Raw genomic sequence first — 12,247 nt, 5'->3', positions numbered from 1 at the left:
ATCATAAGTCAGGACTTCGGTGGCTATTCACTTGTCTCAGGGATCAGTGTGAGGGGTTCTAGGAAGCAATGGGCACTCAAAGAGAAAAAAAATGAGCAATGCATGTGTTCCTACCTCTGAGCATTCTCTCTGGTGAGATTCACAGCAGCTTCCTCTTTATCCACAGCGATTACCCGGCTCTGGCACAGAAGGAAACAAAACACACATTATGTCACCAACATGACTGCTGTTGGCTGATGACTGGACGTACAGGCTGTGGCAAAAGGGGCAAACAAGACAGATGATGCCAATATAAGGTATTGGAAAGGGTTCCTCTGTCGTTCTAACACCAAAATCAGAAATAGCCCCTGAAGAATCCATCTTAGGACTTCTGTGGGAGCAGGACACTTTGGGGTTGTATAGTTGCTTGTAGCTAGGCCATCAGGATAACTGAATATTTTTATTACCATTACTAGCATTTTACCTTAATAAAAAGTCTTAGGGCCAGACCTTCTGCTGGCTTGAATCAGCTGGAGTCAGAAGAGCTACACTGATTTGCATCAGCTAATGACCTAGTCCTAAATGTATCTGTGATGCTGGCAGACCAGGTGCTAACTCATGCCAAGACCCCTAGGCCACACTGAACATTGCCAAATGCATAGCTGGAAACCAATCTGGCTCACTTGTGTGTTAGCATTGTTAAAACAGATGTTAAGTTTTTACAAATGTATTGAGTGTTTGGACTTAATGAAATGCTTATGAGTTGCTGCCTGCATTAATCTCACTTATAATAGCTCTTATTTGGGAGATGGTAATAGTTAAGTGTTTGCTATGAAACTGGAAACCCCCACTGTCAGGAGAGAAGCATTACCAAGTGTGAGATACCAGTTTATCACAAGAGTGATCTCCTGCCCAACAAAAGAAGGCCTATAGACACCAGCTGAACCACTGTGTAACATCAGCAGACAAAAGACTTTCCTGATTGCTCCCCGCACACCCAGGAAGAGGGGACATATACAAACGCTCATCCCATAACAGTTTGAACTCTGGGGAAGGGAATAAAAATCTCTGACCAGAAGGGTCTGTGTCCCTATGCTGTTTGGACTTCAGGGAGGAGGCAACACTTCCAAGCATAAGCAAGGGATCCCCAGCTGTTTAGCTTCGGTAAGCCCTAAAGGACATCTAGAGCGTGCAAATTACAGCAGCTTCTATTGCCTTTTGAAACCTAAGACTGTAACTCGTGTGTGTGCACGTGTGTGTTTACCTGCTTTAATCTTGTAAATAACTCATTTCTTTTTCCTAGTTAATAAATCTTTAGTTAGTTTATCACAGGATTGGCTACAAGCACTGTCTTTAGGGAGAGATATAAGGTGGGGTAACCTGGGGTAAGTGTCTAGGACTAGAAATAACCTGAATATTGTTGTGATTTTTGGTGTAAGAGACCATCTATTACAATGGCAAGCTTGTCTGGGAGGCAAGAGTGCCCAAGGGGGACAGTCTGTGACTCCAGAATAAGGCTGTTATAGTGCTTTAGGAGTTCACAGTTGATACTCTGTTGGCAAAATCTAATTATACAACATATAACCAGTTTGGGGTTTGTGCCCCGATTTATAAGGCTGCCTTGAGGCTGGACCCATGTTTGTGAGCCACTCCAGACAGCTTGACAGTATCAACTGGTAACCTGGGACAGAGCAGCCCAGCAGAACAGAGAGTGAAGGGTAGAGAGGGAACAGCTTCATGAGTTCCTCATCTCTGATGCAGAGAGAATCCATGCCCTAAGGAATCCACTCCAGCTATAAAAGGAGACACACTGTATGCTGGGACAGGTGACCTGGGTTTGCAGTCTGTTCTGCAAAGAGCTCTATCCTCGCTGTAACCATACATGACAAGTTGCTAGTTCTTCATCTTAATGCAGCACTTTAAGGCCAAATTCTGTCTTGATGTACATGTCATAGACACTAGTATGGTTGTGGGATGTGAAAGCCAGCACAGATTTAAGATGGACTATTCACTCAAGGCTCATGCATGTTGGCCATTTGGGGAAGGGCTGACGTAACATACAAGGACAGACTGACACAGTTGTTTACGTCTGAAAGGCAAGGAGAGCAGCGTGGTGCCTGAGTAGGGAAACCAGAGCAATTTATAATTTGACCTAGTGAAAACTAAACATCAGCCCAACGGTCACTGGGCAAAGGGACATGAGCTACGGGCATGACCCTCCATAGACCTTACACACCAACACTCAATGCTTCCTCTCAGTTGCGTGCCAGCAACAACTCACTGACATGCCTTAGGCATCCAAAATAGCGTCCTCCATGCAGCGTGACCTCGCACGTACCGATGGGCCAAGGTGATTCTGTGTGGAGGATGCCATTTTGTTCTATCAAATGGTGTCCTCCATCGTGGGAGCTGGACGGAGTTATTCTGCGGGCCGGATGCAGCCCACAAGCTACCAGTTGGACAACACACAGTGGGTTGGCATGCAAAGCATGCCTAGCATACATAGATGGCATATCAGTGATTCTTCTCCCAGGGTGATAATCAGCCTGGATGAGACTGAGGGATGAACTGATCTCCGGATCTGGAGCAAAGGAAGGCCTTTTTCTCCCCACGGCATGTGGGCAGGGACCTTGAGTCATTCTCCCTCTCCTGGAGCACTCAGCAGGGATTATCCATTGTGGTCTGAGTTGGGGGCGGGATATATCCCAGTGACTGATAATCTGAAACTGAAGGGGGCTTTAGTCACTTACAGATCCCAGTCCTTCCTGTGACTTTGTTTCCTCCTTTACCAGTGAGGGATTATGTTACTGGGGAAGGGACAGGCACCAAAATGGGCTCTTGACAGTGATCAGGTAGCTGTTGAACTGTGAATACTGCTCATTTCATTGCTCACAAATGCCTCATTCTTTCCTTGTGCTCTTTTGTCTGTCTGTATCCACCTGTTGTCTCTTGTCTTATACCTAGAGTGTCAGCTCTTTGGGGGCAGGGACCATCTTTTTGCTACGTGTCAGTACAACACCTGGCGCAATGGGACTCAGTTCTACCATAATACAAAGGAGCAAAAGCTCACTCACCTTGGTCAGTTTGCTCAGTAAACTCAGTGCAATAGCCCCTGAGCCACAGCCGATCTCCAGGATCACAGGGTGAGGGACAACAGTGGGGCACTGGTGACCTGCAATAACTGCAGGGCTCCCGCTCCTCTGTAATTCTTCTTCCAACACCAAGGAGACAAGATCCTAGCAGAAAAGGGATAGTGAGCTATTTCTGTTGGGGTCTGATGATGACTCAAACTAACACCCGAGAGCTTGGGAAGGGAAGGTGAAAGAGCCCCATTCCTCACTTTTGTAAACAAATCAAAGACATCTCTGTATTTTAAAAAAAGCAACACATGGCAGCAGCAGGATTGAGATCCCAGAAACAACTTCAGCTCCACATAGTGCTTTGACTATAACCAAATCTGCAAGTGTCCTACAGATCCTTTGATATCTTTTAGGACATTTGAAAAGAATAAGCAGCTGGAACACACACATTCCCCTCCCCCCCTTCTTTTGCCACACTCATTAACTTTTATCTCTGAAAGCCTCACTACTTACCAGCCTTAGCCTTGCCATGTCTGAAACTCTACTCATGCTTTGAAATAGTTTGGTGGTGAGCATGTAACCCCCTAAGACCAACCCCTAAAGCACTAGGCCAACCAGCAGATGGACAAGAAATACAGTAAATGGCCCAATCAACTGGGCTTCCTGTGTTGGCTTGCAATGCACAACTACACACGCTGGTTTGTTATTGTAGGGTCACACTCAGGAATGGCTGGCTGCTAGCATGGATTTTTATTTTATTTTGACAAGTCAGCATTGGGATCTTTATTGTGAATCACATATAAAAACCCACAACAAAGAACTGCATGGATTTTGCCAACAGGTATAGGAGCAGAAAGATGCTCCAGGGTAAATTACAGGCCTCCCATTCTTACTAGCAGCACTCTATGTCAATCCATACATTAAAAACGCGTGACTGGTGGGAAGGTCAAAGTCCTTTATGTAAAATGCTAGATTTTTCTCAGGAGCCAGCATTAAGCTGCCTGCAGAGTGAACCCTATTTGCATGGACATCCCAGCATTTTCCCACACCCTGCTTTGGAAATCAGGCCTAAAGTGGATTAGAGAGCACAGAAGGCCTCAGGCAAAAATGCTTGGTTCATCCATCTCTGCTGGTTATTCCACACCACAGACCAGTTTGTGGCATCACAGCAAGCTAGTGTCGAAATAGTTAAGATGTTGCAAACAGATGAAGAAATAAGGAGTCGTGGCAGACGAGCCCTTAAGAAACAAAGATCCTATTTCCATGCAGAGAGCTATCCCTAGCAATAAAGGAAGACGAGCAGGTGAAATACCTGGGAGAGGTCAGTTGACTTCCTAAGAAACCTCCAGAAACATTTCGTACAAGGCATGAGCTGCTCTTCAACCCATTAATGAAAAAAAATCCACATATACTCCGTCCCGACCAAGAACTGGAGCTTGCAGTTGATGAGCAGCCTGGCTTGTTTCAATGTTCCCCTGACCTGGACCTGACTGTGGGAAAGAGTTTGACTGGCCCATTTTTAAAGGGAGCTCCTTGTCTGTGGATTCCTCCTGCAGCAGGGTCAGAGCACATGCAGGTGAACTCAGGACGCAGTGTATGGTGTTCTGGCCAGGTGTCCATGCTGCCTCTGGCCAGGTCTACACTGCAAAGTGCTGTTGGGATAGCTACATTCGTCAGCAGTGTGAACAAACTGCCCTCCGGCCAACAGGAAAACCCACCCAGTGTAGACGCAACTTGGCTGACATCTTGGCTCCTGTCAACCTAGCTAATGTCATTCAGGGAGGTGGTGTAAACATGCAGCCAGAAAAACATCTGTCAGCATAAGCTGTGCCTTCATTAGGGGACTCTGCCAATATACTTAGTCCAGCAAAGCATGTGTTGTGAAGACAAGGCCCCTCTCTTGGAGCAGAATCAGCTGGTTTTAGGGAGGCTGGCTGCAGACGTGAAGCAGCACTCTTCCTCACATCCTCAGAAGGAGTTAGTACCCAGAAAGCTTGGTCAGCAAGGGTGCCCTTGCATGCTGGCCGTCTCTGATCACTTACAAAAGGGCGATGCTTACAGGAACACTCCAGTGTGACAGAGGAGACAATCACAGTAAATGAGTACAGAGCAATAGTGCCTTCTTAATCTATGCCTCAATGATCTCGTATTGCCAGAGTATTTCCTCATGAAGCTCTTCCAGGTCTCTCTCCAACAACAAATGCTGTTGCTCACTGTTTTCTTCTTTTGCCCTCAGGCGGGCATATTCCTGGTCCAGTTTTATGGATTGAGCCAAAACACTGTCCCTGGAGAAACGTCTCTCTTCCAACTTGGCCTGCAAATCTGTCTAGACTTGGCTGACCTGAAGACTTATTTCCTTGAGCCGGCTGTTCACTATCTCATTGTGTCTCTGCTTCTCCACCGGCACTGATTCTTCTCTAGGTCCAGTGCTCCTTGATCCAAGGAACACGCAGTCCCCGCTATCAGACCATCTGTGTCATGCAGATCCTGGCATCTGCCATATTTATGAGCTGCAAGTTTCTCTACTTAGGTCAATTTCCTAGCGCCTGAGCAGAAACAACCCCACCGCCCTCCTGAAGCCTGTATGGCTTCCGCTCCTCTCTCTCTTGCTCTGCTTCCTCTTCCTGTTTATGCAGCCCAGCCCTAGGGTGGGGGAAAGCCCTCTGGATTACCCCAGGCTGCCCCAGGTGTAGGTTCCAGCCTGTCCCTCAAAGGCATAGTATTCTCCTTCACAGACCCCATCCCAGGGCAAGCACCCTGGTATTTCACTTAGGAAATATGCTCATCTGGGAGAAATCAGCTTTCATGTGACTACACAGCCAGGAGACTAAGGGCTTGTCTACACAGGGAAATTGATCAGCATTGCTATACCAGAATAAGGGTATGCCTCCATGACAATTAAACATGCGTGGCTGACCCATGTCAGCTGACTCAGGCTCATGGGGCTCAGGCTACAGGGCTGTACAATTGCAACAGATATGTTTGGGCTCGGGCTGGAACCCAAGCTTTAGGACCCCGCGACGGCGGAGGGTCCAGAGCCCGGACTCCAGCCCAAGTCTGAATATCTACACTGAAATTTTAAAGCTCCACAGCCTGAGCCCTGCGAGTCCGTGTCAGCTAACACGGGCCAGCGGCGGCTGTTGAACTGCAGTGTAGCCATACCCTAATTGTGTCAATATAACACCCCCTGTGGACTCTATTCCAGAATAAAAGTGACTTTATTTTAGAATTCCAGAATAGTGTGTCCACAAATGGGAGTTATACTGGGATAGCTACAGCAGGATATTCCACTACAGCTCTGCCAGTCAATTTCCCCAAGCAGACAAACCCTTGGCAAATAGGCTTGTATTCAGATCCTACTCTACATCATAAGACTGGAGCAAAATGGAAGTATTAGAGATGCCAGCACTTGACATAGCCATAGAGAAACTGAACACAAACCTCACCACTCCAAGTACAACCTACATTTCTTTGACCTTGCATTCCCTAACACAAACATACAGCCATATGTATACTAACCCCTGCCCTCCTAAACCCTATCAAAAACCCCTCTCCACTGCACATGCTGCCCTCCCTGGGGAGAGGCTGAGAGAACAAACAACATGTGACAGGTTTTAGGCTGCTTAATGAAATACTGGAAAGTGCTCAAATACTATGGTGATGAGCATGGTAACAGAAATATAGACTAGAAATAGAGGTTTCTAAAATGGCTTTACATATTAATTATACAATATACCTCTACCCCGATATAACACTGTTCTCGGGAGCCAAAAATCCCTACCGCGTTATAACTGATACCCCGTTATATCGGGGTAGTGGCGGCAGGGATTCAGCGGTGATTTAAAGGGCCTGGGGCTCCCCGCAGCAGCCAGAGCCCTGGGCCCTTTAAATCGCCAGCCGAGCCCCGCTGCCGCAGACCTAGGGTAGCAGCGGCATGGCTCCAGCGGTGATTTAAAGGGCCCGGGGCTCCCCGCAGCAGCCAGAGCCCTGGGCCCTTTAAATCGCTAGCCGAGCCCCGCTGCCGCAGACCTAGGGTAGCAGCGGCATGGCTCCAGCGGTGATTTAAAGGGCCCGGGGCTCCCCGCAGCAGCTGGAGCCCTGGGCCCTTTAAATCGCCAGCTGAGCCCCGCTGCCGCAGCCCCGGGGTAACAGCGGCAGGGCTCCAGCGGTGATTTAAAGAGCCCTGGGCTCTGGCCGCTGTGGGGAGCCCAGGCCCTTTAAATCGCCGGCCGAGCCCTGCTGTCGCAGCCCCAGGGTAGCGGCGGCAGGGCTCCATCGGTGAGACCCCCGGGCTCCGGCCGCTGCGGAAAGCCCAGGCCCTTTAAAGTGCAGCCCAAGCCCCGTTGCTACACTGCTATATGCGAACCCGTGTTATATCAGGTCGCGTTATATCGGGGTAGAGGTGTATATAGTATTATTCTCATATTGAGAGTATTCAGTGAGCTAATTACTGCTGTAGAATGCAGATTTCCTTTCAGTAATTTCAATCCACTAATCTAGTAGACAAAGGCATAACAAGATCCAAGGGCTGGAAGATGAAGTTATGAAATTTCTAATTGGAAATCACATTTTAACAGTCAAAGTAATTAACCTTTGGAACAGATTATCAAGGGATGTGGTGCATTCTCCATCACTTGCTGTCTTTAAACTGATTGAATTGGATGCCTTTCTAAAAAATATGCTCTAGTTCAGACACAATTTATTGGGCTCAGTAGTGCCAATTACATAAAAAGGAAGAGCAATTCCTTCTACTGCAGGAACTACATGCAGTACATCAGACCAAATAATCATAGTGCTCTTAAAATCTACAAAAATTGGATATCTAGTCATTCTATTTAGCTTAGGTGTTTATATGTCCCCATTAACTACAATATGGTGAGCACTTATCAGTATTTAATGTACTTATCCTCACAACACCCCTGTGAAGTAGGGAAGTGCTATTATCCCCATTGTAAAGATAGCAAACTAAGGCAAAGAGAGACTGAGGCCATGTCTACACTATGGGCGGTAGAGTGGCACAGTTGTAGCTATGCTCTGGTAGCGCCATAGCATAGATGCTTCCTATGTTGCTGAATAGGGCTTTTCCATCAATGTAGGTAATCCACCTCCCTAAGCGGTGGTAGCTAGATCAATTGAAGAATGCTTCTATTCTGAGGGCTAGGTCAGCTTAACTAAGCAACTGAGCAACACCACTTGGTTGATCTAAATTTAAGTGTAGACCAGGCCTGAGTGACTTGTCTGAGGTCACACAAGAAGTCTGTGACAAAACAGGGAAGTGAACTTGGGTCTCCCATGCCCCAGGCTAGGCCATTTTTCCCCTTTTGGCATGGCTCTGAAAATTTGTGCTGAGTGTCTCTATCTCAGGCGGCTGGGAAAAGTGAAGATCAGAAAGGTCAGAATCAGATGGTGCACATCATGTCAACACAGGCTTGGTTACCACAGGCTTGGTTACCAAAAAAACTATTTTTTTGTTTTGCTTTTACTGCTGCATATTAAAAACCTCAGACACACATTAACAATTCACCTTAGATATTCAACCTAGTTAGATATTTATCACTGGGCACTGGAGAGGTGTGTTATCCACTTGATGGAGAAATGCTCAATTATGGGGCTATTAAAATGCAAATGATTGCTTACAATAAATGTCAGAGCCAGTGTGCGTGCAGCCCACATGCTCAAAATCCTGCTGACCTGAATCACCGCTACAGATAGTGGCAGAGCTGCTGGATTTATGCTCCTTTCTATGCAACCGAGTGTGTGCAAGGGAAGTTTGTTTAAAAGAAAATTCCCCATCTAATCCCAAGAATAACCCCTACCAGCACCTTTTCTCTGGCATGCAGTAATCTTTAGGGGGTGAGGGAGCAGGGGGAGGGGGGGACGGACTGTGAGATCCTCCTCTTCTTTCGCCAGTGGAAATGGGACCTGGGCACACAAAGCCATTAACAGCCTTCAAGGAGAGATGTACATTTCTCCCAGAGGCTGGATACCTAAAGGTGATCCACAGCAGAAGGGAAGGCTGCAGAAAGGAGGGAGAGAAGAGGATGGTGACCCTGGAGTGTAGCAGATGGAGTAAGGCAAAGGCAGGATACTGACCCCAGGAGGGAAAGAGTGACAAGGGGATAGAGTAGAGATGATGGGCTGGACCAGTGGTGCATTTAGTGTGGGAATTTCACTACCAGAACAAAAGCTTGGAATTTCCCTCCCAGATGAGGAGGCCAGTTTCCTCCAGTCCCATCCAGGGGGGCAGGGTCAGAGGTTATGCCCCAAATCTGCAGTACTCCTATCCTTGCCCACATAAGGAGTGCCCATCTGCTTCACTCTAAGTCCAGCAAGCAGGGGCACGGCCCACCTTCATGCTGTCTATCGTCCAGCACAGCTTTGCTCTATGCCTTTGCTTAGCCTGCGAAGGATGGATGGTGCTGCAGCAGGGCTCTTGGCTGAGACTCAGGAGACCAGGGTTTAATTCCGAGCTCTGCCACAGAACGAGAGAGTCATGTTCTTTCTTTGTGCCTCAGGCTCCCGCCTGTACAGTGCTGACAATAATTCCTCATCTCACAGGAGCAGTGTGGGGATAAATCCACAAATATTTGGGAGGCTCTCAGAGCCTGTGATGATCCATACATAATAGCCCCATCCATGGTGATCCATACATAATACCTGTGATCCATATACTGTGTAATTGTCTATATTTATAGGATGAGGGGCTGGGGATATAGGAAAAGGGCAAAGGGTTGCTATGTGTGGGGATCTGAATTTGGCACCCCCACTGAACCAGGCTGGGAGAACTTCAGGGGCCCTGGGTTCAGTGAGCACATTGCTTTAGTGATCCCCTTTGGCAGAGAAATGGGGTGCTGTTCACAGCCTCTGGAGGCAGCGATTTCCAGCCCCCCTTCATCTTTGACACGGGGCGGGAATTTAAGAAAGACTGGAAAAGGAATAGAACAGGGCATCCTTGGAGTTTTGGGGGAGCGAAAGAGCTTTCCAAACAATCTCCTTTACCAAGCAGGGGGAAAAAAAGTGCATTCACTTGCTTGATTCCCATCATTCTGAAAAAAGAACAGGAGTACTTGTGGCACCTTAGAGACTAACAAATTTATTTGAGCATAAGCTTTCATGGGCTAGAGCCCACTTCATCGGATGCATGTAGTGGAAAATACAGTAGCAAGATGTATATATACACAGAGAACATGAAACAATGGGTGTTACCATACACATTATAAGGAGAGTGATTAGTTAAGGTGAGCTATTAGCAGCAGGAGAGAAAAAGAACTGTTTGAGTGATAATGAAAATGACCCATTTCCAGCAATTGACAAGGAGATGTGCTCAAATAAATTAGTTAGTCTCTAAGGTGCCACAAGTACTCCTATTCTTTTTGCAGATTCATACTAACACGGCTGCTACGCTGAAACCCATCATTCTGAGGTTCTCAAACTTTCACCTGCCTTAACAAAGCAGCCCACCGAGCCTTCAGCTGCTTTTCCACAGTGACTTGTTTGACTTCACTGTCTGAATTCAGCTAACTTCATGCTATGGTTTATTTTTTCCACTTTCCGAGCTAATTGTGAAATAAACGTGCACATTTGCAAACACCCGCAGTTCCCCATGAACCCTGACTCCACCCCTCCAGCACACACATTCTCACAGGTTCTCGGTATTAGCTCCCCCTCCCTGTGGCCGAGTCTCTTGTTCACTGTGTTTCTTGGAACTGCAGCTGCACAAAGAGAAAGTCAGGGTACTGCTCGCCAGAACCCAAACCACAAGCTCTCCACCTGTGCAGCTCCATCCGGCAGGCAGTATGTGGCCAGGCAGCTTGTAATGCAAAGATGGAGAAGTGGAAATACACTTGAGAGTCTCATGGACTAGAGCTGAGCAAATACCTACAAAATTCACCTTACCCTGTTTCTTACTATTAGCTAGAAACAAATTGCTGAATCTGAACTGGCCAAGTTCACACCCCTTTCCACTGTCTTCTAGAGAGATGCTTACATATGCCCCGGGATATCTGACTTCCTTGCAGTCATTAATGGGTTTATTCTCACCACACTCCCGTAAGAAATTTGACCCCCATGTGACAGAGAGGGAACTGAGAGATAGGAAATCTGTTGCTGGTCACCGAACGTTCTTTCTCTACTCACTTTCCAACAGCAAAAACATTCACATCAGCAGCAAATCTAAGATTCAAAGTACAAGCATCCACCTTGGAAACTTGATTCCTAGGCCTGGACTACACTTAAAATGTTGATCAACCCAGCTACATTGCTCAGGAGCATGAAAAATTCACACCCGAGTGTTGTAGCTCTGCTGACCTAACCCCCCCCAGTATACAGGCTGGTAGGTCAATGGAAGAATGCTTCTGTCAACCTAGTTTCAGCCACTCAGGGAGGTGGATTTCTTACTGTCACAGAGTCCCCGGGCGATGATCTGGAGCTGCTCCCTATGAAGCCAGTCAGGACTCTGGTGAAGTCTCCTCTCTGTGAGCAGACTGTCTTCTGGGCCAGAAGCTCACAGGGCTTCCACCTTCCTGGGTCTGACCTTGGAGCATTCAGCATCCTCTGCCCCTCTGTGTGCTTCCCTCAGCGAGTCCGCCCAGGCGGGGTCCTGGGGATCCTGCATGACTCTTAGCCAGCCAGTAAAACAGAGTGTAAACGGGTCGGACTCACCCCTGCAGCGCCTCCTGCTGGTGACTCCGGGAATTAGCTCGTTCCAGTGCTGGAGCACCCTCTGCAGGCCGGTGATCCACCTGTCCTCAGGCCCCCCGTGTCCCTCCCTGGACTCGGTGCCCTTTTACATGGGGTGCTGCCCCCTGGCAGTAACCCCTTTCTCTCAGGGTTTCCCCTCTAAGGGAATCCCCACCCTCTATCCCCACCTTGCCTCAGTGTATGGCTACTGCCAGTCATTGTCTAGCCCCATGTCCTGGGACAGACTGCAGTATCAGCCTATTCATCACTGGCAAGGAGGGTTTGGACCTGCTGCTTTGGCCTACCCCTGGGCTGCCCTCTGCAACCCCCAGTACCTGTTAGCCCAATACTAGGCCGCAGCCTGGGGCTTTCCAGGCTGGAGCTCCTCAGCCTGTCCCCAGCCCTGCTCCCCTCAGGTACTTTGTCTGTAGCTCCCTGCAGCCAGGCCCTTCTCCCTCTACAGGCAAAGGGAGACTGTCTGTTTCTGGCTTCCCTGGCCTTTTATAGGG

The 12,247-nt window shown here is 48.0% G+C and overlaps 1 protein-coding gene across 5 annotated transcripts in view; it reads right to left on the bottom strand.

Annotated features, from left to right (window-relative positions):
• Nucleotides 1-12,247, bottom strand: part of HEMK1 (HemK methyltransferase family member 1) — a 62,914-nt gene that overhangs the window by 24,715 nt on the left and 25,952 nt on the right. For all 5 annotated transcript variants that reach the window (XM_045025067.1, XM_045025066.1, XM_045025065.1 and 2 more), the window contains 2 exons: nucleotides 3,054-3,215; nucleotides 115-179 (listed from right to left, as the gene is read on the bottom strand). In XM_045025067.1, the coding sequence (XP_044881002.1) occupies nucleotides 115-179; nucleotides 3,054-3,215 (227 nt within the window). The remainder of the gene's footprint in view (nucleotides 1-114; nucleotides 180-3,053; nucleotides 3,216-12,247) is intronic.

Source organism: Mauremys mutica, chromosome 7 (genome assembly GCF_020497125.1).
Source record: "Mauremys mutica isolate MM-2020 ecotype Southern chromosome 7, ASM2049712v1, whole genome shotgun sequence".
In the NCBI taxonomy this organism is placed as follows: domain Eukaryota; kingdom Metazoa; phylum Chordata; order Testudines; family Geoemydidae; genus Mauremys; species Mauremys mutica.
The sequence above is the reverse complement of the archived record's forward strand: the minus strand, read 5'-3'. Positions and strand labels throughout refer to the sequence as shown.